Source organism: Lepidochelys olivacea (genome assembly GCF_965140295.1).
Source record: "Lepidochelys olivacea isolate rLepOli2 genome assembly, chromosome: 27".
NCBI classification, from domain to species: domain Eukaryota; kingdom Metazoa; phylum Chordata; order Testudines; family Cheloniidae; genus Lepidochelys; species Lepidochelys olivacea.
This window is the reverse complement of record NC_140437.1, coordinates 18,405,905-18,427,904: the sequence shown is the minus strand read 5'-3', so window position 1 is coordinate 18,427,904 and position 22,000 is coordinate 18,405,905. Positions and strand designations below refer to the sequence as shown.

The window sequence follows — 22,000 nt, the reverse complement described above, 5'->3', positions numbered from 1 at the left end:
CCTCATGGGAGGGATAAACCGGCCGTGGTCTCCCAGAGTGTTCGGGGCAGATGGACCTAGCAGGGTCTCCCCCCCACAAAGTCACCATGGCCTCAACCAACCCCCTCCTTGGTGACGCTGGTGGCGGGATCCCAGCCCTGCAGCCTGGGCTCTCTGGTGGAGGGGAAATTTCCAACAGGACCTTGGCCATGGGGATCTCCCCAGGGAAACACCCACTGCCATCACTGTCACCATGGAAACCCCCCCTCCCAGAGGGAGGCTGAGAGGGACTTTTCGCTAGTTTCACTTCCTGGATCCCGCAGTGGCAGACAGCACTTCCCAGCTGCTGCTCCTGGATGCCGGCCTGGGCCGCCCGAGGGAGCCTGGTTTGCTCAGTACCCCGGTTGGCGCACACGGGCAGCATGACGCTGTGCCCTGCTTGCCTGTGGGGCACTTGGAAGGGCCACAGCTTCCCAAGGGGGCATTTCCCCCCTGCACGGCATGATGCCGACTGAGTGGGGCTGCAACGGCAGCCGTGCCACCTGGAGCTGACACAATTCCGGAGCCAGGCAGCCGCGCAGGGACCAGCTCGGGGCTGCGGGGCCGACAAGCCGATCCCTGCACCGCGATTGCTTTTCCTTCTGACTTTGAGCTGGTGCATGGGGCCACCGCCAGCTGCCCCCCCGGCCCTGGCCAGGGGGGATGGTGCTGGACTAAAGAGAGACAACAACTGCCGGCCCCGTCACTGTCTCCCTGCCCGGCACAAACCGCCCTTCAGGAAGCCGTGCGGCTGGGCCTTGCACAGAGGGGGCAGCACCAGGGGCTGCGGGGCCCTGGCAGCTGCCAGCTGGAGGGCAAGGGGTAAACCCGAGGGGTCCGTCCGGCTGCCAGAGGGACAGAGGCACTGAGCACCGGCAGGAGCTGGGCTCTGGCCCCTCGCACGAGGCTCCTGCTGCGGCTCGACTGCCGCTGAACATCAGCGAGCAGCTTCAGCAGCACCTGCCCTTTCACCAAGCCAGGGGGCGGGGAGCTGGAGCCCCGTCCCTGAAAGCATCCCCCCCCGCACACACACACACGTTTTCCCCCTCACACGGCTGCCAGGATTACTGTAGCTTCCCTGAGCCCAGACCCTTCACCTAGTTCTTGGCAGGAAACCAATTACAGCTGAGTCAGCAGATCCGGCTGATTCTTCACAGAGCAGCCAGGGCCTTGGTTCTCCTAGCCCGGGCCCTTCCCTGGGCTGACGTCTCTGCACTGTTTCCTAGCCACGGGGGGGCACCTGGATAGCAGCAAGAGGAGTGGGGAGCTGGCACTGGGAACAGGCAGCTCGGGGGGCATTGCCCAAGGGGGTTAGGCAGCCAGAGCAGGGGGCTTCAAGCAGAACAGCCTCTGTCGGTGTTGTAGGGCCCGGCCAGCATGTGCTGCGCTGCACAGACCAGCAAAGAGGCTCCATCGCCCCAGGACGGGCTCCAAACACTCGGGGGGCAGGAGTCAGATCCTCTTGTGGGCACCAGGTCCCCTTCCCCGTGGCTCAGCGTGGGCTGACGTGGAAATAAACCTGTCTCCTTAACTCGGGTTAAAGGAGCAGCGAGCACACGGCCACTGGCCTCTAGCTCAGGGTAGCCGCTTTAACTCATGCTGCCGACCCAAGTTAAAGCCAGGTTCCACCGTGTCTTCGCTGCTTTAACCCCTTTTGTGTGCAGCGTGGACGTGGCAGCCAGAAGGGGGGCATGGCACTAGCAAGGTAGCAGTTGGGTTAAAGTGTCTTTCACTGATTATCATGCAAGCTGGCGGCTGGAGACAAGTAGAAGAACCAGCAGCCTGGGCACAGCCCATTCCCCAACCCCCCAGAGCCCCACTCCCCCCCACAGCCTCCTCCCCACAGCCCCTAGCAAGAGCTCAGACCCCGGCCCCCGGTCAGTGGCCAGCTGCTCTGCACAGCCCCAGCCTGTCCTGTCCCTGCAGCCCATGGGAGTCTGCTACATGGCTGCTCAGCTCCCTGCCCCAGCGAGCCAGGCAGGCCCCGTGGCCCAGGCTGGCTCAGCCCTGCTGGGAGCCCCGTCTTCTGAGCCGCCTGGGAGAGTGGGAGGAAAGCTGGCGAGCCCGGCTATTTCCTGTGTGCGCAGCCCGGCCCCCACTGGCTGCTCCCAGAGACATTTTTGACCCAGCAGCTGTAGGAAACCCAGCGCCAGAGGCCGAGGGATTTAACCCCTTCTGAGCCAGGGCAGGATTCGGGAGGAATAATACAGCCCAGAGACCAGCCAAGCCTGCAGGAACTCAGGGCGTCTGTCAAAGGAGCCAGGCCATGAGGTGCCGCAGCCTTGGCTGCCAGTTTTGCTGCAAGTGGATCCTGGCATCTGAGCGCCATTCCGGTACCAAGGGCCCAATCCAGCTGAAATTCATGTAACTCGGGGACTGTCTATTTGGGAGGTTGCCCAGGGCTTGCTGCCTTGCTGCAACCGCCAGTGTGAACACCCGCCCAGAGGACTCGTGCTGCTGCAACTTACCCCCGCGTCAAACAGCTTTACCCCTGTGCAGGGCATCTACCCTGGGGTTTGCAGCAGGGCAGCTGTATTACCATAGCAACCCCAGGGCAGAAATCCACGCGCGGTGGTCTCAGGATCCCCCATCTGCCCCGCTGTATTGCAGACTCCGTCACTGCCCTGGAAAGGAACTCTGTGAACAACACTCAGAGGCCTAGGCAGAGGTAACTCTGCCCTCCCCACCTGCTGAGGCTTCTGGGGAGAGGTCCAGCCTCTTCCAGTGTGGGGGAGAACGTAGCATCTCCCCAGGAAACAACTGTGTCTCGCTGGGGGTTTGTTCTCTCTAGTGTTTCCCACTCTTGTTGGTGCTTGGAGCGTGTGGAGTTGGTTCTAAACTGCCCCAGCGCACGTGGGAACCGGTCACGGCACCTTCGAAATGTGTCTCGTGCTGGCTAACATGGTGACCAATGTCTTGGAAAAGACGGAGGGCCTGGGGATGGACAGAAGGGGTGTGTGGGGGCAGATAAGGGACTGGTTGTTGTGTTTTACAATATTTTAGATTTGCTGATTATTCTCTGTTTGCAGCCCTGCCACGGGCTGGAATCTGCCAGTTTATCATGTCGGGCAGATCTTTGTGACGATGTCCCGGTCAGAACTAGTGACCAGAGAGCAAGTGTGAAAAGTTAGGCGACTATATAAGACAAAGCCCCAAATATCAGGACTGTCCCTATAAAATCGGGACATCTGGTCACCCTGGTCAGAACTGGGTTGAGTTTCCTTTACTCTGGGGTTTCAGAAAGTCCTTTCCTTCAACCGGCCCTTTGGAAAATCGCTGCACGTGTTCGCTTACTGCTCGTAATGCACCTGCATTTAAATGATGCTAAGGGGCTGCTGAGAGAAATGTAGAGTGAAAGTAGCTGCTCCCCTCTAGCTCAAGATATAGTAACCCCAGTGGGTGGTCTGACAGACCCTGCTGCCCCTCGGCACCGCAGGGAGAGAGCAGCAGGTTTGCAGTGTCAGTTTGAATTGGATTTGTCATTACTTCTGGTTAGAATTTTTGCATGTAGATTAAAGAGCATCTTGGTGTGGGGGCTGGGTCAGACAGTAACCCTCTCCCCTGCCATCTGGCACACCAACACCCACAATTCCCCTCCCATCGTTGTGTGTCTCCTAGCTCTGTCCCAGGCAGAAATCCCACAAGCTGCAGCTGGAGTCCCCTGCTATCCCGCAAACTTCCCTGACACTGTACAGGCAGAAAAGCATGTCGTTTTGTGGAGTGACTCAGTCAGCTGATTCTGGCTTCTTGGGTCCGTGTTGTTTGGTTCTTGTGCAGTGTTTATTGAAAGCCAGCCAGAGGTGAGGGGTGGCTTACAGCAGTGGGTGGGCGAGGTTCTGTGGCCTGCAGGTCAGACTAGATGATGATGGTCCCTGCTGGCCTTAAAGTCCCTGAGTCTCTGAAAGGAAATAAGCACCAGCCCCCAGTGCTCTCCTGGCTGCACCAAACATTTTGCAAATGGTCATTTTAAACAAATGGATTCAATGGAGCCAGTGAAGCCACTGGGATCAGCGAAGGAAGTGCTTTGTTTGTTTCTCTTGTCTCTTAAGTCATAACCTTCTAACCAGGAGCTGCTGAGTCTGGAGAGGGCCGGATTTCTGCTCCCCTTTCATAGCACCAGGCCCTTTTGTGCGAGTCCAGCATCCTTCTCCGGCCCAGTGATGTCAAAATCCTCTGCCTGTGACATCAGCCACCTCCGTGGCAACCAGCAGTGAGGTCACAATAAGAGGATTGTGGCCTCCCAGCAGGGGCCAGGGGCTGAAGAGACCTTTGCACACAGCTCTCCGGGTGGGGGGTGAACTCTCACCCTGGCGCCCTCTGCTCTGCAAGGCTCTTAGGGAGCGGGGAGCAAGTCCCCTTCCCTCCCCAGGGGCACCTGCCTCTGAGCGGGGCGCGGGGGAAGGACTAGCGCCGGGGGTTGCTATGGCGGGGTGAGCTGCCAAGTGGGGTCCCAGCGCTGGAAGCCAAAGGCTCTACCCAGGACCAAGCTCGCCTCCTGCATCATCCCCTGCCCGGAGACCCCGAAAACTCAGACGCTCTTTGCTTGGCGGGGGGGGGTGAATCACAGACACAAGTGGCCAGATTTTTCCCGTGGGGAGCGCGCGGAGGGGGGTCACCGTCCGGGCGCGGCAGGTCCGCGCTCCGCCCGGGCAGGGCCCCCCCGCGGCGGGGCTCATGATGCAAGAGGCCGGGGCGGCAGGCGGGGCTCCTCGGGCACCTGCCGAGCGATTGGCCGGGCCCCATGACGCGCCTGCCCCCTCCCCGCCCGGGGGCGGAGGGAAGCGGGCCGGGTGCCCCCAGCCGGAGCCGGAGCCGGGGGAGCGGCCCGCGAGAGGCCGAGGGTGCCCGGGCGCATCAGGGCTTCGCAGCGCGCAGGGCTCCCCGGCCCGACGGGCGCGCAGCGGCAGCGCCCGCCCTGCCCGGCGCGGCTGGAGCCCGGGCGGGGGGATGCCGTTCCCGGGCGGGCTCTGGTGGCTGCTGTGCTGTCGGCAGGGCTTCACCCTGCTCCGGCGGGACTATGGCGAGCCGGACAAGGAGCCGGACGGGGAGGCCGAGGAGGAATCGTCCTTCGAGCTGCGGAGCAAGGGAGCCCAGGTGGGTGCCCGGCGCGGGCCGCCCGCTGGCTGGACGCGGCTGCTTCGGGCGCTCTCCGGGGGCGCAGCGCTGGCCCGGCTCCCCGGCGCCGCGGGGTGCGCTCCCGCAGCCCCGCACGCTGGGGCCGGGACGTGGGAAGGTCCCGGAGCCAGGCCCCTTCCCCCCCTCACGGAACCGCTGCCCCCGCCGTCCGTGCGCGCTGCTGGCTCCCTCCTTTGGAGCCTGTCTCTGCCCGGGGTGGGGGGCGCGGGACGCGTCCCGAGCTGCGCTCAGCCCCGGAGAGGGGCCCGGTGCCTCGGCAGGGCCAGCCGCAGCGCTGGGCTCTGGTGCCCGCCGCCAACGGGGGCTGAGCGCGCGGTGGCTGGGGTCCCCGTGCCCTGCGGGGAGATGCAGCCCCGGGTCCCTGCCGTGAGCGGGGACCCCCAGCCCCGGCTCATGGCATCCAGGCACCCCCTGCCCTGCCCCGTCCATGGAGCCTGGTGGCAGGCTGAGTGGCACCCTGACCGCTCCCAGCTCTTTGGGGAAGGGGTGGCCCAGACCCTGGCCCCCCCCCCAAGCACCCCTAAGGTAGGGAGGTGGCATCAAACTGTACATCAGGAGAGGGGGGCGTCCGCTGGGTCCTAGCTTTCTTGGGGGCCTGCCACCCCAATAGTGCGAGGGTGTCGAGGGACCCTGCTGGGGGTGCACGGGGGCTCAGAGGTCTCCCCAAGGCTCTGTATGCCTGTCCCATTAGGGGCGGCCTAGGGAGGGTCGGTGGCCCTTCTGGCTGCTGGAGCTGCACCTACAGGCCCTTCACCCTGGCACCATCTGGGGCTACAGGGGCCCTTCTCCAGGAGCAGGGGAAGGCAGGGGCGTCCCCTCGCCCCCGGGGCTGGGTTGGGCCTGCAGCTCTGTGTATGGCAGTGCCCGGGGGAGGGGAGGGGTCAGTCTGGTGGTGAGTTCACGGCCTGGAGTTTGACTTGCCCCCGGTGGGTTACACCATGTTTCTTTGCATCAGTTTCCCAGCGCTTGCCTAGCAGCCTGCATTGCAGTCACCTCTTCCCACCTTCCCAGGCAGGCAGCGCCATCCCCACCGGCTCTGCAGAGGACCTGCTGAGGCATGCACCCCTGAGCTGGCTGCAGCCTTTCAGCAAATGTTGCTGAACTTCTCCCTGCGGTTAGAGGGGCTGGCTGGGCCCTGGGGGCCCTGGCTCCATTTCCTGGCTCAGCCCCAGGCTCCCAGTGCTACCCTGGATAAGTAGCTCTGGCTTTCCAGAGAGCCCTGGGCCAGATTTCCACAGGCTCAGCCCCAGCAGATGGGGATGGGTTTACAGCGGGCTGCTGAGTTCTCCTGAAAATTGTGGCCGGTCTCTCTGGGCCTTGGTTCCCATTCCTGTGCCTGCCTTGTTCCCTCAGAGAGCTCTTTGGGGGCAGGGCCTGTGTCTCTCTGTGTCTGTGCAGAGCCTAAAAGGGGAGAAGCCCCAGGCCTGCTTCCTTTGGGGAGTGTCCTCGTCCCAGGCTTTCTGGAAGTCCACGTCCGCTGTCCACTGGTGCGCCCTTGGTCGCGGGTGAGCCGACCCCCTCGGGGAATTCTCACCAACTGGGGAGGTAAAGGGGCTGTGGCATGGGTCAGACTGTGTGCAGGGAGGCTGTGACGCCCACCGAGGACCACGCTGCCCTCCCGTGGTGGTGTGTGCAGGAGGGGGCGCGGGATGCTGTCTGACTTGCTGCCACTCTTGCGGTTGGTGCACAGGGTGTGTATCTTCCCCCCTCGCCCCCGGGACCTGGCCCTCGCCCAGGCCCAACCCAGCAAGGTGATCTCAGCGGAGGTGCGTGTGGTGCTGGCAATGGGGAGGGGAGCCCCGAGCTGCCACCGCGTGTCTGAGGCTCCCCAGAGCCCTGGCTCATCCTGGGCCTTAAATAGAGGGTTCTGGGCTGTCAAAAGGGGCCAGAATCCTTCACATAACCCCAGAGCAAACAGTGTCTCTCCCTGCTAGCTGCCAACTCCCCAGTCCACACCATTGCCCCCTCCCCTGACTGGGGGCAGCGCTGGAGGACAGAGAGGGCTGGTCTCTGTACCCTGAGCTCTGTGTTCCAGGCCCCCCGACTGCTGCTCACCGGCTAAGGAGGCTGGGGTCTGTCCCAGGTGCAGGGGGAGTGGGAGCTGCTTCTTCTCTCCTGGAAGGACCCAGGTGATCCTGCCCCTTTAATGCCACTTGGTGCTGTAATTCAGAGCATGTGAGAGCTGGTGTGGGGGCCCCAGTGCCAGGCCCCTGGGGGCCGAACGTGTGAGCTGGGAGCTAATCCTGCACCCGGCGGCGCTGGGGAGCGGGCGGCCTCCTCTCAGCCCCAGGACAGCACCAGCCCCACAGGCTCAGATCTCCGGAGTTCTAGCTGCCCGATGGCGGGCCGGGGGGAGCAGAGGGGAAGGAGGGGTGCCTCTGTTGCCCCAGGGCTGCTGGTGGATGGAGCCAAGTGCCCCTGCAAATTCCTGGCTAACCAGAATGATGGGGGGGGCGGGGGGCTGTGCATGTGAGTGGGCCCGAGGTGGGGGCTCGGGGGTGTGAGCTGGGCAGGGGTGCTGGGCGTGTGAGCAGGCCCTGGGGTGGGGTGGGGGGCTCGGGGGTGTGAGCTGGGCAGGGGTGCTGGGCATGTGAGTGGGCCCGAGGTGGGGGCTCAGGGGTGTGAGCTGGGCAGGGGTGCTGGGCGTGTGAGCAGGCCCTGGGGTGGGGTGGGAGGCTCGGGGGTGTGAGCTGGGCAGGGGTGCTGGGTGTGTGAGCGGGCCCTGGGGTGGGGGGGCATGTGAGTGGGACAGGGAGGCTCGGGGTGTGTGAGCGGGCCCCGTGGGGAGGGGCTCGGGAGTGGAGGGGGCACTAGCCATGTGAGTGGGCCCTGTGGGGAAGGGTTCGGCGGTTTGAGCAGGACCCAAGGGGGGTGGGGGGGTGCTGGCCGTGGGAGCAGACCCAGGCAGCTTCTTACACTGCAGCCTCCAGGCAGTGTCCGTGGGTTTGGTGTCACGGCTGCAGGGGGCTGAGGTGTGGGGAGGGCCCTGTGTCAGGGCAGTGGTCAGGCGCAGCCCCCATCTGGAGCGATGTGAGGGCCGGGATTGGGTAGCTCTGTCCCTCTTGACCCAGACATGGAGTGCCCAACGGCTCGAGGGTGCTGGGGGTCCTGGGTACTGAGCCAGAGTCCCCCCCATTCCTCAGCCTGTCCTGGGATCTGAGCCCTGGTGCTGACCTCGGACGCTGGTGCAGCAGCCCCTGGGCTGGCCTGTCTCTCCCAGTGGAGCCTGCTGGGGAGCGGAGCTGCCCACCCCTCTGCGGGGCAGGGAGCAGCAGGGCCGGGGTGCTGAGTCCCAGGCAGAGGCCCATGGTTGTGGGGGGGCTGCCCCCAGTGCAGCAGAGAGACCGGCCAGGCCAGTGAAATGCCAGCAGCGACCAAATGGCCTCGCAGGGCCCCAGTGGCTTTATGGTGCTCCCGGCCCTTGGGCTGCCCCAGGGCCTTTCATGGACCTGCCAGCTCCGGATGGTGCCCAGACTACGGGGCTGTTGTTCCTCGTTGCCATCAGAGCACCGCAGGGCGAGGCTTGGTGCCAGTGTGGGAGTGGCGGGGCCGTCCCAGGGGTGCGTGGAGACAGGTCATATTGCAGTGCAGGGTCTGGCAGCGCCTGCGGCCGCTTCCTCCAAGCCTGGGGAAGCTGCTGGTTTGCCCTCGGGCTGCCCTGTGTGGAGGAGGCTGATAACGCTGGGGACTCCCTGCTGTTTGATAAGGAGACTTCGTGCTTCCCCTTCCCCAAGGCCTGTGCAAAGGGGGGCCGGCTCGGGGGCCCACGGGCGCTGGTGGCTGCTCTGCCTCCGCGTCCTGCTGGGCTGGGCTGAGCAGCGCGCTGGGCCCTGCCCCCGCCGTGCGGTCTGTGGGGAAGACGTTATCAAACCATGACGGGTCATGTGCTGTGTGGGGCGTGGCTGCCCTGCCGGGGCCCCCGTGAGCACCTGTCTGTGCAGGCCAAGTTCCCAGCCCCTGCCTAAGCCCCAGGGCTGATACGTGTGGGGCTGGGGAGCTGGGGTCCCCGGCTCCGTGCCGTGCAGCTGGAGCGGGTGCTAAGGAAACCGGTGCCCCTCAGTTATACACACCTGGGCACCTGTCACCGTTCCGCTCCGCAGGACTTGCCATCAGCATGGGCCATGACGCCCCTCGTCGCCCCGGGGGCAGAGCCCGCACTGCCTTCCCGGCGCTCCCAGTGGCCGCTGCCCAGATGTGGCTTGTGGGGAGCCCGTGGGGTGGTTTTAGAGGGGGCTGTCTCTTTAAGGGGGGGGTCCCTTTCTCTGGGGCTGATGAGTGTTTCCCTGCCAGGGAGGCAGGCAGCAGAGCCAAAGGAGTGACTCCTCCCTGACCTCGGTGCCGGGGACCTGCCTGGGCCCCGGCTGTTGCCTGCCCCTGGGGAGCTGGGCTGGGTGCTGCGGCTAGGTCTGGGCAGCCGCCTCGCCAAGCACCCCACCGACCAGCCCCAGCTGTGCTGGGAGCACCCCCACCCCCCATCGTGGGAGCAGCCGCCCCAGCCCTGCACGCTGGGGCCTGGCTCCTGCCTGTTATTTATATCGCTGGGAAAGAGCCCGCGGCTCCCCCGCAGCTGGGAGGCAGCCAAGGCCCCGCGGCTCGGCTGAAGATCTTCCGGGAAGCTGTTCGGGGAGTGGGGAAAATCCTCCCCTGCTCTGTGGCTGGGTGCAAGGGGGCCCCAGCCAGACCCCCCCCCCGCCCCCAGTGCTTCTGGGACTGAGAGGAGCCAGGCTGTCAGTGCAGGGGCTATGGTTATATTGGGAACAGGTGCTGCTAATGCCACAGGTCAGCCGAGCCCTCGTCCCCCAGGGCCACGTCTCAGTACCTGCCGGAGTCGCTCCCCCGGCCCCCTACCCCGCCTCTCTGTGGCTCTATTTTTAGCTGCAGCCTCCTTTCCTTTGCATCCAGTCGCTAGCGTGCGCCCCCCACCCCCAAACTGTGAATGGCCCGTCAACTCGGACAGGGCATGGGGCTTCCTTGAGGGGGTTTGTTCTTACTGTGCCTATATCTGCCAGTGCCCCTCATTCCCGACTTGCAGCCCCCTGCTAGCCCAGCCCTGGGCTCCCCCGCCCCCAGCTCTGACTGGACCAGTGCCCCTCATTCACAGCCCCCTGCTAGCCCAGTCCTGGGCTTCCCCCCCCCCAGCTCTGCCATTGCCCCTCACTCCTGACCCACAGGCCATTGGTATCTGAGCCCTGGCCTTCCTCCATTCCTCCAGCTCTCCCTGTGCCCCTCAGTCCTGACTTTCAGCCCCCTGCTTTCTCTGCCCTGCTCTCCCCCTCCACTCTGGAACAGTGGGACTTTCTAGTCTTGGGGGTGCCCCCCCACCCACGCTCTGCTGATGCCCCTTGGTGCTGCCTGCAGTGTTGCTCCCCCCCGCCCCCCCCGGCCCCATCTCGGTCGTCACAGGCCCAGAGCAGGGAGGGATGGGGCATCAGTAAAGCCAAGCCCTGCAGCTGGGGAGGATCCAGCATCTGTCCAGCTGCTGGGCTGGGGTCTCTGCCGGTGGACGCAGGCGGGAAGTCGGCAGCCCCAGTGACAATGGGACTTTGTGCTGTGAGCGTGTTACCCAGCAGCAATCTTGTGCAACGCTGCACAGGACAGAGCCTGGCGGGGTTGGCTGAGGATCCAGGGCCTGCTCACCTGGCCACAGCCCCCGAATGCAGCCGGGGGGCGGGGGGGAGGGGCGGATGGGTCCCAGGCCCCGGCCAGCTTGGGGGATGGGCTGGCTTTGTGGGTCACTCACTTCCTTCTTTCATGGGGAAGTGGCTTGGGATGGGGACGTCACCCGCTCCCATGGCAGCAGCGGCCACAAGCCCCCCTCCTGAGAGGGGCTGGGCCCGGGGCTGAGACCTCTGGCAGGTCCTTACGTGAGGCCTGCTGTGGGGGTGAGTGGGGCCGGGGTAGGTGTGGGGTGTTGGCGCGCGTGGCTGGGGGTCTGGGACTCTAACGGCACCTCTGCCTTTCCTCCCCAGGGGCCACTGCCACTGAGCCTGACCCAGCCTGTCCGCTCCGGCAGCGGCCCCGAATGGTGAGTGACCTGGGCCTGGCCGCCCTCGGGCACCCAGCCTGGGCCCAGCATGGCACCTGCTCCCCTGGAATGGCCCGGCAGTGGCAGGAAACCCGGCCTGGGGCCCAGGGACGGCCCCTGGTTTGGCTCCTCGGCTCACGGGCTGCTTGAGCACCGGGCCCTGCTCCCGTTGCCTGGCCCTGCCGATAACCAGCTGCCACGTGGCTGGCCCCTGGCATGGTGCCCCCTTCCCCAGGGGCCTCGCAGCCGGGCCAGGGGGCTGGTGGCGCAGAGCCCCTGCTGGGCCCCCTGCCCTCTTTGCCAATAGGAGGCGGAGGCCCTGCTCCTTGCCCCCGGCCCTGCCCCCTAGTGATGACACCCCCAGCCCCTGTCTGCCATCCCCTCTGGGCCCCTCTCCCCGTGGTGTAGGCTCGCTGTGGTACCCAGCCCTGATCCCCAGGTGCCCCCATCCTGGGCCGAGCTCCTGGCCCCCGACCACTCCCAGATGGTCTGAGCTCCCCCCAGGCTCTGCCCCGGCTGAGCCGGAGTGGGGGTCACAGGGTGCTCGGCAGGTTTTGGCTTTGCCGGAAGGGGAGACTATTGTGGGGCAGTGCCCAGGTGCCAGCCCATCGGCACTTGGCTCTGCCAGCAGCCCCGGCTCTCGGCAGCGGGTCCCGCTGCCTGGCCCTGCCGGAAGTGACTCACGGCTCATCTGTTGCCCACCTGGGCCTTGGTCGTGAGTGGGATGGGGTTGGGCAGCAGCTCCTTATCCAGGTGGCAGGCTGGGGGAGGGGGAGAGACAGGGTTGGGGGCAGGGCCTCGCTGGCTCCCTGCATCTGGGTCACGGCCCCCAGCCTTGCTCCTTGCCTGGCCCTGGCCTTTCTCATCCCCTCAGACAGCAAGGGCAGGTCTCAGCCATGGTGCCCCTGACCCCACGTATGGGGAGAGGAGAGGCGAGGCAATAAAGTTCAGTGTAGAGCAGTGGGCTGGGAGCCAGGACTCCTGGGTCCTGGGTTCACTCCCTGGTTCTGGGATGGGAGTGGGCTCCAGTGGGTTAGATCAGGGGAGGTGGGAGCCAGGACTCCTGGGTTCTATCCAGGGGGAGCAGGATTGAGTGGGTTGGGGTGTGTGTGTGTTCGGGGATGGGGGGCTGAGAGTCAGATCTGACTCTTGGGGCAACCTTGGGCATGTCACTGCCCTTCTCTGCCTCAGTTTCCCCCCTGTGGAGTGGAGATCCGAGTGGCTGCCCCAGGAGCTGTTGGGAAGCGCGAAGCCTGTAACGATGCCTGGGCGCTATGAGGGAGCTGCCCTGGGTCTGCACCCACAGGGGGTCAAGGGCAGGGCTCTTGGAGCAGAGCCGGGAGCTGGGATGCTCCTGCTGGGGTCTGGAGGGCTGTGTCAGGGCCCCGCGGTGGGGGTAGCATGGTGGGGGGAGGTCCAGAGGGCTGTGTCAGCACCCCGTGGGGGGGGAGCATGGTGGGGGGGGTCCGGAGGGCTGGGTCAGGGCCTTGTGTGGGGAGCGTGGGGGGAGGGGTCTGGTTTGGGCAGCAGGATCAGGGCCCCGCGGTGCGGGGAGAGGGGTGGGGGGGTCCCGAGGGCTGGGTCAGGTGCCGGCGACGCTGCCCCCTCAGCCCCTGCCACCAGGGTTTTTCTTGGTGGTTCATTTTCCGAATTCCTTGGCAGGCGTGCGGGCAAGCGGGATATTTTTAGCCGGGGTTATCTGCATCTGAGGGCTCGGCTGCTTTCCCACCATGGGCAGCGGGGGACGGGGATGTTTCTGTCCTGCTGACTGGGGGGCCATTCCCCTCTGGATTGGACTGGGTCACCCCCTGCCACCGCCCCACTGCGTGCGAGCCTTGCATGCTCACTGGGGGGGACCGTCGGGGGCTGAGATGACCCCTCTTCTCGTCTCGGCAGAGGCCAAGTGCATGGGGCTAGACCCCCCCCCAGGGGTGGGGCTGGCTTTGCAGCGGTTTGTTGGGGGGGGGGACTGGGATGATGTGAGGCATGAATCCCCCTCCCCTGCCAGACTCCTTGGTGAGAACTGGGGCATTGGCAGGGTCTCCGAGGGTGCCCGTTGGGCCACGCTGGGGGTGCCCTCTGTCTCCGCTCAGGCCGAGGCAGGCGGGCTGCTGCCCCCTCTGGGGCCACCGTTGCCTCCTGCCTCCAGCCCCAGCCTGGCTGCGAGCCCCGCGGGCCAGGGGCTGAGTGGAGCTGCTGCCACGTGGCCTGTGCCCGCCTGGTGCCCCGGGCGAGGGAGCTGAGCCCTGCCTGTGCCAAGCTGGGTGCGCAGGGGCCTGGCGGGTCCTGGGGCCCCTTGCTCACCCCCTGTCTTGGTCCCAGGTCGCTGCCGGTCTCGGAGGAGATGCGCAGCCTCATCACAGAGAAGGGGCCGGGGCCAGCGGAGGATGATCCTGATGCCATCGTGAAAGGTGGGTGAGGGGCTGGGGGGGACCGAAGGGGCAGACAGACGTCTGGGCAGTTCCCTCCTTCCCGCGGCAGGTCCCTGGGGACGGGGAGGGCTCCACGCTGGCCTGGCCCTGCTGGAATTTGAACTTGGGGCTCCAAGGAGCCTGGGGTCTTGAACTGGCTCCTCAGACGCTGCCCCAGCCCGGCTGGCTCCCACTGCTCTGGGCTGAGGCTGCAGGCAGTGGCTGGGGGCGGGGGAGCCCTGAAGGCCCCATGTCATGGCCCAGGACCAGCCAGCTTCCTGTGGTTGCATAAGGCGCTGGCCAGACGTGAGTGGCGGCTCCCCGGCTGGAACCCCCCCCTCCCCGAGCTGTATTGTCGGGGAGCCACAGCCAGGCCAGCTCCGTCTGCAGCCCTGCCCCTGCCCCCCAGCTGCCAAGGAGGCTCTGGAGCCGTGCAGGGGTCCCTCAGGGGCTGGACTGCGCAGCGGGTACGTGGAGGGTGGGTCCTGGCTGCCCATTGCTCAGCAGCGGCTCGCCCCCCCCCACCCCCCCCCAGGCCAGCTCAATCCCTTCCCCCGCTCCCTCTCCCTGGGGGGCCACCTCCTGGGGGGACCCAAGGGGCTGCAAACCAGAACTGCCCAGGTGGGGGAGAACCGGCTGGCGGGGACCTGGGGGGAGGCCCTGGGGGAGCTCAGCCCGTCTCTCTGTCCCCCTAGGCTGGCTGCCAAGGGAGGTGTGGGGAGCACAAGTGTGGGCAGGGTGGTGCTGGGCCCTGGGGGAGCTCACCTCGTCTCTCCGTCCCCTCAGGCTGGCTGCAGAGGGAGGCACGGGGGGGCGTGAAGGGCCCATGGATCCGGCCCCGGAAGTACTGGTTTGTGCTGACCCAGGACTCCCTGGATTACTACAGCAGCAGCGAGGTGGGGGCCAGGCGCCTTGGCACCCTGGTGCTCACCAGCCTCTGCTCCGTGCTGTGGCCCGACAAGCAGACCTACAAGGAGACCGGTAGGGTCCCTGCCCCAGGCCAGTGGTGCAGATGCTGGGGAGGGTTCACCCTTAGCAGGGGCCCGGGAGGACGTCAGTCTGGAACACAGACCTCACCGGCGTCTGGCTCGACGTCCAGCACATCCCCCCGGGCTGCATGTGGCTCCCTGGAGGGGCCTGCTCTGGACACTAGCCCCTGCCCCCTGGGCCCAGCTCGGGCTGGCAAGGCCTGGGCCCAGCCGCCGGTGCAGGGGGCCAGGCCCCTGCTTTCTGAAGCTGGCTTCTGCCTGGAGCGTGGGAGGGGGCTGGGGCTGGTGGGGCTGGCGGCCCGGGGCCCGGCGGCCGGTGTGAGCGCTCTGCCCTTCGCAGGCTACTGGAGCGTGACGGTGTTTGGCCGGAAGCACTGTTACCGCCTGTTCACAGAGCACCTGAACGAGGCCGTGCACTGGGTGTGCGCCGTGCAGAAGGTGATCCACAGCAAGGCCCCCGTGCAGACGCCCACGCAGCTGCTCATGCACGACATCGAGGTAAGGCCGGGGTGGGGGCGCGTTTGGCCGGCCCATGGCTCTCCCTGGGACCCTCCTCTCCCCTTGGCCGGAGGCCTTGCCACAGCCCTGGCCGACTCTCAGCCCTCGGGTGGGGAAGCTGCTGGGACCATCACTGGCTCCCCGGGAACACCCCCCCTCCCCAAAACCATGGCCTGCAGCGCACGGTGCCTGGGGGCAGAGAAGAGGCCCCCGGGACTGGAACCCGGAGCCCCAGCACCTGCCTTCGCCACGCCCGTCTGTGCCTCGCCCCCTGCTCTGCAGCCCCGGCTGCTCCTTTGTCTCCCCAGGAGAACCGCGGGAGCCCGGAGATCCTGGAGCAGATCTACCGCTGCAACCCGGTCCTGCGCTACACCAGCGGCCCGCTCTATGCGCCCCTGCTGCCCTTCCCGTACGGCAGCTCCGACCACCGCGGTGAGTGGGCGGGGGAGAGCTGAGCTCTGCGGCTCCCTGTGTGGGGGGGGGCTGGATGTGCTGCACGGGGCTCCATGGACAGGGGGAATGCCGCCCCATGAATGGGGAGCTCAGGGAGTGGGAGGCGCTGCCCCGGGGGGCTGAAGAGGAGCCTCCCCCTTGCAGGCCCTGCTGCCGTCACTGCCGTACGTTTCCGGGCTTTCGGCTGGGCTGCTGCCCGGGCCCCTGCCTGTCCGTGTGTCATGATTCTCATGCCCAGCAGTGGGGCAGGGTCCCAGCCCATGCTGCACTGGGCTCCCTCTGTCGCCGGGGCTGGGCACAGCGCTCCTGTGGGGCAGGAAGAGGCTGGGGTTGCTGCCAGGAGCCGAGCTGGGCTCTGACCCACCCACCAGCCCAGCTCTTTCCTGGCCAGCCCCTGCTGGGGGGTGGGCACGGCCCCGCTCCAAGCTGCCAGGGGAGCAGGCCCAGCACCTGTGCCTGGAGGGTGCAGGGTGTTCCCTTCTGGGTCGCCATGGTGACACTCGGGCCTGGTGGGGTCTGGGTGGGTGTTTGGTGATGGGGGGGATCCCCATTGTGCCAGGTGCTGCCCTGTGTCTGTCCCTCGAGCTCAGTCGGGGCCGAGCTGAGGCTGAGCGAGATCCAGGGCCCGGCCCTGGGAGCACTTGGCCAAGCCAGGACCCACACCTGACCTGCCTGGTTCCTGCCCCGTTAACCGAGCCATCTTCCCCCAGCCCCCGGCCCCCACGGCTACATGACCCTGCGTGACGAGGCCGTGAAGCTCTTCAACTCCCTGCAGCAGCTGGAGTCGGAGCGAGACCCAGTGCCCCTGATCCAGGGCATCCTGCAGACCTGCCTGGATCTGCAGCCCCTGGTTGACGAGATCTACTGCCAGCTGGTCAAGCAGACCACGGAGCCGCCGGCCCCTGGGGGGCTGGGCAACCTGCGCTGCTGGCAGCTGCTCACTTGCATGAGCTGCACCTTCCTGCCCTCCCCGCTGGTTCTGCGCTACCTGAACTTCCACCTGGGCAGGCGAGTGCAGGGGGTGCGGAGAACGCTGCGGATGGGGCGCGTGCCGGGCCTGGGGGGGGGGGGGGGGCGTGCTGGGTCCTGGGGGAGCGGGAGCAGGGTGTGCTGGGCCCTGGGGGCCTTGGGAGGGGGGGTGAGGCAATGCGGGTTTGCCCAGAGGAGGTGCCGTGTACTTGAGGGGTGAAGGGCCTTGCTCTGCAGACCCCTCGCCCCATGGGGAGCTTGGAAGAAGGCCTGGAGCAGGGGGGTACATGCCCCCTCCGCTGGAGCTCTGGCCCCTCGTTCCCTACGTCTGTGTCAGCCCCTGTCGGATCTTCTGAGCCCTCAGGCTCAGTGTGATCTTGTGGCAGTGAGTTCCGTGGGCTGACGGCGCCAGGTGCCATGTTTCCCAGCCCCACTGCCTTCCCAGCTCTGGTGTGGGGAAACCTGACTCCTGTCAGCAGACAGCAAATACCCTGTGAGCTCCCAGCCAGGCCGGGGGGCGAGGGGGACTGTAGTGCGGGTGGGATCTGGGCACCCTGGTCCTACAGCCCCCGGGGGAGCTGCTGGAGGACTCGCTCCGGCTTGGGGGATGGAGCGGCCGTGAGGGCTGAGGGCCAGGTGCCCTTGGTGCAGAGCAAGGGGCAAGGTCCTGGCTGCAGGCTGCCCATATTACATCCCCTGTGGCCTGGCTCTGGGGGTCGGGAGTGATGGCAGCTGGACCCCAGGGGCTGGGTTCTGGGCAGCGTGGCTGGTGCTGCTGGTTCCCTGATGCCCCCGCGGCTTCTTCTGCAGGACAGAGAGCGAGTTCCCTGGCTCGGAGATGGCGGAGTACGGGCGCTTCATCGGGGCGGCCCTGGGCAAGACCCGGGTGCGGGAGTGCGTGCCCTCGCTGGACGAGATCGTGGTGCTGATCCAGCGGCAGGACATGCTCTGCACTGTGCACTGCCCTGGAACCTCCGCTTGCACCGTGGCCATCAGCTCCCACACCACGGCTGAGGAGGTGAGCGGGGGATGGTGGGTGGCCCCTCGCCCCCTTGCCTGGGGCAGGTGTCCGGGCGTGATGGGCTGTTGGGGGCCCAGCATGGAGGGGAGGCTCCTGATAGGGGGCCGGCTAGAACCCCAGTGCCCAGGCTGGGGCACCAGGGTTAAGACATGAGGGGGCACCGGGCCCTGTGTGGGGAGCAGTTGGGCTCAGGGATGTGGTAAGCAGCCTGGGGGCTCCTGTGCAGACCCCGGCTCTGGTGCCCCGGGGCGTGGGGCAGCTCCTCTTGCGGAAGGCGGGTGGGAGCCACTGGGGGAGCGTCCGGGATTTCCTGCCGTGACCTGTCTGTGTCCCTTTGCAGCCCTGAGCGCCGTGGCCCGGGGCACGTAGTCACCCCTTGGTTGCCTTTGTCTCGCCCCAGGTGGCCCGGGAGCTGGTGGCTCGGCTGGGCTTGTCTCAGAGCCCCAACGTCTTTGCACTCTACGAGCAGAACCGGCACCACGAGCGGCCCGTGGGCAGGGCCACGCTGGTGGCCGACGTCCTCACCAGGTTTGAAAAGTAAATGTCCCCCCGTGCAGCCATCATAGTGGGGCCTGGGAAGAGGGGGCTGGGGGGGGCTGGGGGGAACCATGGGGAGGTGAGCGGGCTGGAGGGGAGGGGGGAGGCTGAAGCCCTGAGCTGCAGGGAGCCAGTGGGAGGGGAAGGCAGGCGTGCCCATGCGGGCGGGAGGAACCAGAGTATGTGTTGGGGGGAATGTCAATTGCCTGGGCCCCATGGCGATACAGCAGTTCTGTCTGGGCCTGGGTGGTTCGTTTGCCCCAGGAGGAGCCGGGGGGCGGGTGTTGCATGGGTCCGGGTGTCTTGGTGCTAACGGGCACCGTCTGTTCCTTCGGCCTCGCCCAGCCTGGCAGGGGAGGAGACGACGCAGGACTCGACCTGGAGACTCTGCTTCAAGCACTACGGCTTCCTGGACACAGAGAACGTGCCCCGGGACAGCGTGGAGTTCACCCTCCTGTTTGAGCAGGTAGGAGCCGGACACTGGCCTGGACTGAGCAGGGCGGCTGCTTGTGACGGGGCTCCCAGAACCCTGCCCCAGGGCGCCAGGCGCGTGGGGCAATGCTGCAGCTCTGAGCTCCTGCCACTGCATCACCATGGGGGTGTCAGCCCTGCATCCTGGCCCAGGACCCCCAGTGCTTCCAGCCCCAACAGCTGCTGCACCCTACTCCAGAGGGGGCTGCATTATGATGGTGGGTGAGATGGCCTGTGTGAACCTCCAGGGGGATGAACAGGTTCATGCATGTGGGGTGTGGAGGGCAGGCTACTCACCTGTCTCTTCCTACCCCCCCCCCACCTGCCCCCTGGGGCTGCTCCACGGCTGAATCCCCTGCTCAAGCCCTTGTTCCCTGCTGGAGCTGCTTCCTGGCTAAGCCACCCCCTCCCTACCCCCTGGACCACATCCTGGCTCCCTGGCTGAGCCCCGCCCCTCCGCTGCAGGCCCACGAGATGGTGATCCGGGGCTACGTGCCCACGTCGGAGGACACGCTGCAGTCCCTGGCCGCCTTGCGCCTGCAGACCCTCAACAGCGACTTCTCCACGCACGCCCCCGTACCCCGCCCGGAGGAGCTCTTCCCCGTCCACGCGCTGCACTCCCGCCTCCGGGCCTCCTGCCAGGGCCCGCCCCGGTGCTCCGGCACCCGCCTCCGCGCGGGGCTGCTGGCCGGCGCCCTGCCCTGGGGCCACTCGCTGGCCAAGCAGCAGGCGGAGCAGGACCAGAAGCTGCGTGGCCGTCTGCGCGAGGAGGGGGCCAGCGTGATGGCCGCCATTGTGGACAGGTGGAAGCTGCTGCAGGGCATGCACCGGGCCGAGGCCATGGCCGCCTACCTGGCGCTGGTGCGGGAGTGGCCAGGGTTTGGCTCCACCCTCTTCGATGTCGACTTCCACACGGTGAGCCCCTTCCCTGGGCTGGGGTCCCGGGAGCAGGGTTGTGCCCCCCAGGCCCTGTCCCCTTTGCAAAGCCGGCAGCGAAGCACAGGGCATGCTTTCTGTAGGACCTACAGAAACAGGAGCTGCTCTGCTGGGGGGGAGGGGGGGCAGCCATTTTAAATTCGCTCCCCTGGGGTTTTGCATGGAGGTGGGTCACAGCTAGGAGATGAACATTTCCTGGGGGAGATTTCTGGGGGCCCACCCCACAGGAGACTGAGCCCCACTGGGGGAAGCCACAGCGTCCCCCCATCATTACCCTGAACTTCTCAGGGGGCATTGAGCAGCCTGACTGGGGTTGGGAGGGCAGGGGATGGAGCTGTGGCTGGTGGGGCCTGGGGGACGCAGGACTGGAAACGGGTCTGGGGGGAAGGGAGGGTCTGTGGGGTTGCCCCTGACTCTCCATCTGTCTGCAGAGCGCGGAGGGCAGCTGCCCCCAGCGCCTATGGCTGGGCATCGGGGCCAAGGCTGTGTCTCTGTACAAGCCTGGGGAAGCTGAGCCCTTCGACAGCTTCTGCTACGGCCGCATCTCATCCTTCGGGGTGTCTGAGAGCAGCACCTTCCGCCTCTCTGTGGGGGACAGGGACCTGCTCTTCGAGTGCTCCCGGGTAAGGCCCTTGCACTCCCTCCCCTCCCCACGCAGGCGGAGCGAGGCCTCCCTGCAGCACCGGCTGGGTCGCCCCCCACAAGAGCCCAGCGCTGGTGGCGGGGACTGTGTAGGGACAGCGGGGGGCCGGGGAGCCAGGGCTGAGCCCGGGGCGCCGGGCCGACCCCAGGCTCCAAGATACCTCAAGTGCCCCTGACTGGCCTTTGCTCCCCTCCAGGTGGATGAGATTGCCCAGCTCCTGCACACGTACCTCACCAGCCTGGCCAGCAGGCAGACGCCCCCACGGGAGGAGCTGGCCAACGGCTGCCGCCCTGGGAACTCACCGGACTCAGGCCTCCGTCCCCCACAGCAGAGACTGTGCCCAGCAACCGAGCCCTGGCGGCACCAGTCCAGTGCAGGCTCCTTCCCCATCTAGCTTGCTGGCCCCGTGTGCCAGCCCAGGTCACATGCCCTTTGGTGGGCCCCTCCTGCACTAGCCGTGGCCCTGGCGTGCGCAGGGGGCTGGGGCTGCCCCGGGGCGGCTTGCGCCCTGCCAGCACTGTGAGAATCCTGCCCACTGGGCTGGGGAGCTGGGACATCGGCTGCTGGGGTCTGGTTTGGGCCCCAGGGTCAGAGCCCAGGAACTACGTGGTCCTGAGGAGTTGCCACACTGGGAACAGAGCGTCCATCTATAGCCCCTGGCTCTGAGCAGGGGGTTGGGGGTGAGGGGCAGAGACTCGCTCCCCCCACTCAGCTGTTGGGTTGCTAGTTTATTTCCTTAATTTATTTGTAGAAACGCCAGCTCCCCGCGCTCTCCCTGGCACCCCCGGCTGGGTGCTGCAGGTGCCCGGCCTGGCGGGGGTGCGCCAGACGCTGCTTGGCACCTTATTCCTGGCTCTGTCTTGGGGTGCTGGTGTTGGTGCCTTGCCAGCTCAGGGGGACGTTGGTGTGGCACGACTGGTTTGTCATGCCCGTCCCTGCCCGGGCTGGGGATTCCCCCTTGCAAGTCCTGCTCGGCTGGTGGGAAAGGGGGGGACCTCCCATGCCGCCCCTGAGTTCTGGCGATGACTGTGAGCACCAGCACAGGTGGGCCAAGCTGTGTAGCTGCTTGGGGGCCCTGAGGCTGGCCAGTTGCTGCGGGGGTGGGGTTGGCAGTCTGTTTGCTAGGACCATGGGTGGGAGGTGCAGAGGCTGCTGTCGGTGCCGGTGCTGGCAAGGGGTGTCACCTCCAGGCATCCTGAGCCGGCACCGCCTGATCCCGCGGATAGTCACTGCAGTGACTTCTCCCAGCGCTTGAAGGGTTAAGGGGCCTCTCTCCCGTCTGCCTGCCTGGGGCCGAGCTCCCCTTGGGGAGGTCCCGGGTGGCGTTCCCAGGTGCCTTTACGCTGCTCTGCTCGGTGCCATGGCACCGGGCCCCCTGCGGAGCAGAGCCCTGCCCTGGGCCCATTGGTAACTTGCAGCATCCTCCTGCCTTCCACCCCCGTCCGTCTGTCTGTCCTGTGCACCAAGCACCTTCCCCCTCTCTGCCCCAGAAAGCTGCAGGCGGCCTCTGAGTGGCGGCTTGTTCCCGCGTGGGCCTGTCTCCGTGCTGTGCCGGTCAGGCCCTAGCGATGCAGTAGCTCCATGTGGGGGTGCTGTGGGCCAGGCCCAGGTTGGGGGGGCCCTTCATGGGAGGGGGGGCTCAGACCTCTCTCTGTGTTGCCTCTGTAAAGTTCCTGTTCTTGTTTTTGTAATAAATGCCCAAGGAAAGTGCAGAGCCTGCTCCGTTCTGACCTGCCACAGCCCCTGGGGAGGCTGGGGGTGGGGCTCCCTCGGAGCAAGGGAGGGATGGCAGCCTGGCATCTCTGCTGAGCTGCCACTTGTGTCCAGAATCGGGGCCTGCTTTAGTGCCCTCCCGTCTCTGTGCCTGTGATGAAAACGGGGCCCGAGCGTAAC

At 66.5% G+C, this 22,000-nt stretch overlaps 1 protein-coding gene across 3 annotated transcripts; it reads left to right on the top strand.

Annotated features, from left to right (window-relative positions):
• The first annotated feature begins 4,782 nt into the window (after positions 1-4,782).
• Positions 4,783-21,800, top strand: PLEKHH3 (pleckstrin homology, MyTH4 and FERM domain containing H3). 3 transcript variants are annotated; one of them, XM_084615951.1, is made up of 13 exons: positions 4,784-5,112; positions 11,124-11,179; positions 13,502-13,590; positions 14,377-14,571; positions 14,920-15,077; positions 15,386-15,509; positions 16,241-16,538; positions 17,310-17,517; positions 17,921-18,048; positions 18,403-18,523; positions 18,994-19,443; positions 19,896-20,087; positions 20,304-21,799. In XM_084615951.1, the coding sequence occupies exons 1-13, from the start codon at positions 4,966-4,968 to the stop codon at positions 20,499-20,501; spliced, it is 2,364 nt and encodes a 787-aa protein (XP_084472077.1). In that variant the 5' UTR covers positions 4,784-4,965; the 3' UTR covers positions 20,502-21,799. The 3 variants fall into 3 exon arrangements, with proteins under 3 accessions (XP_084472078.1, XP_084472077.1, XP_084472076.1); XM_084615950.1 differs by having other exon boundaries at positions 4,785-5,112; positions 17,921-18,057; XM_084615952.1 differs by lacking the exon at positions 19,896-20,087 and having other exon boundaries at positions 4,783-5,112; positions 17,921-18,057; positions 20,304-21,800.
• The last annotated feature ends 200 nt before the right edge of the window (positions 21,801-22,000 follow it).

Coding starts and splice junctions, on each gene's coding strand:
- PLEKHH3 (XM_084615950.1), top strand. CDS start 4,966: ATGCCGTTCCCGGGCGGGCTCTGGTGGCTGCTGTGCTGTCGGCAGGGC. Junction 15,510..16,240: donor CGGCAGCTCCGACCACCGCG/GTGAGTGGGCGG, acceptor ATCTTCCCCCAG/CCCCCGGCCCCCACGGCTAC. Junction 20,088..20,303: donor TGCTCTTCGAGTGCTCCCGG/GTAAGGCCCTTG, acceptor GCTCCCCTCCAG/GTGGATGAGATTGCCCAGCT.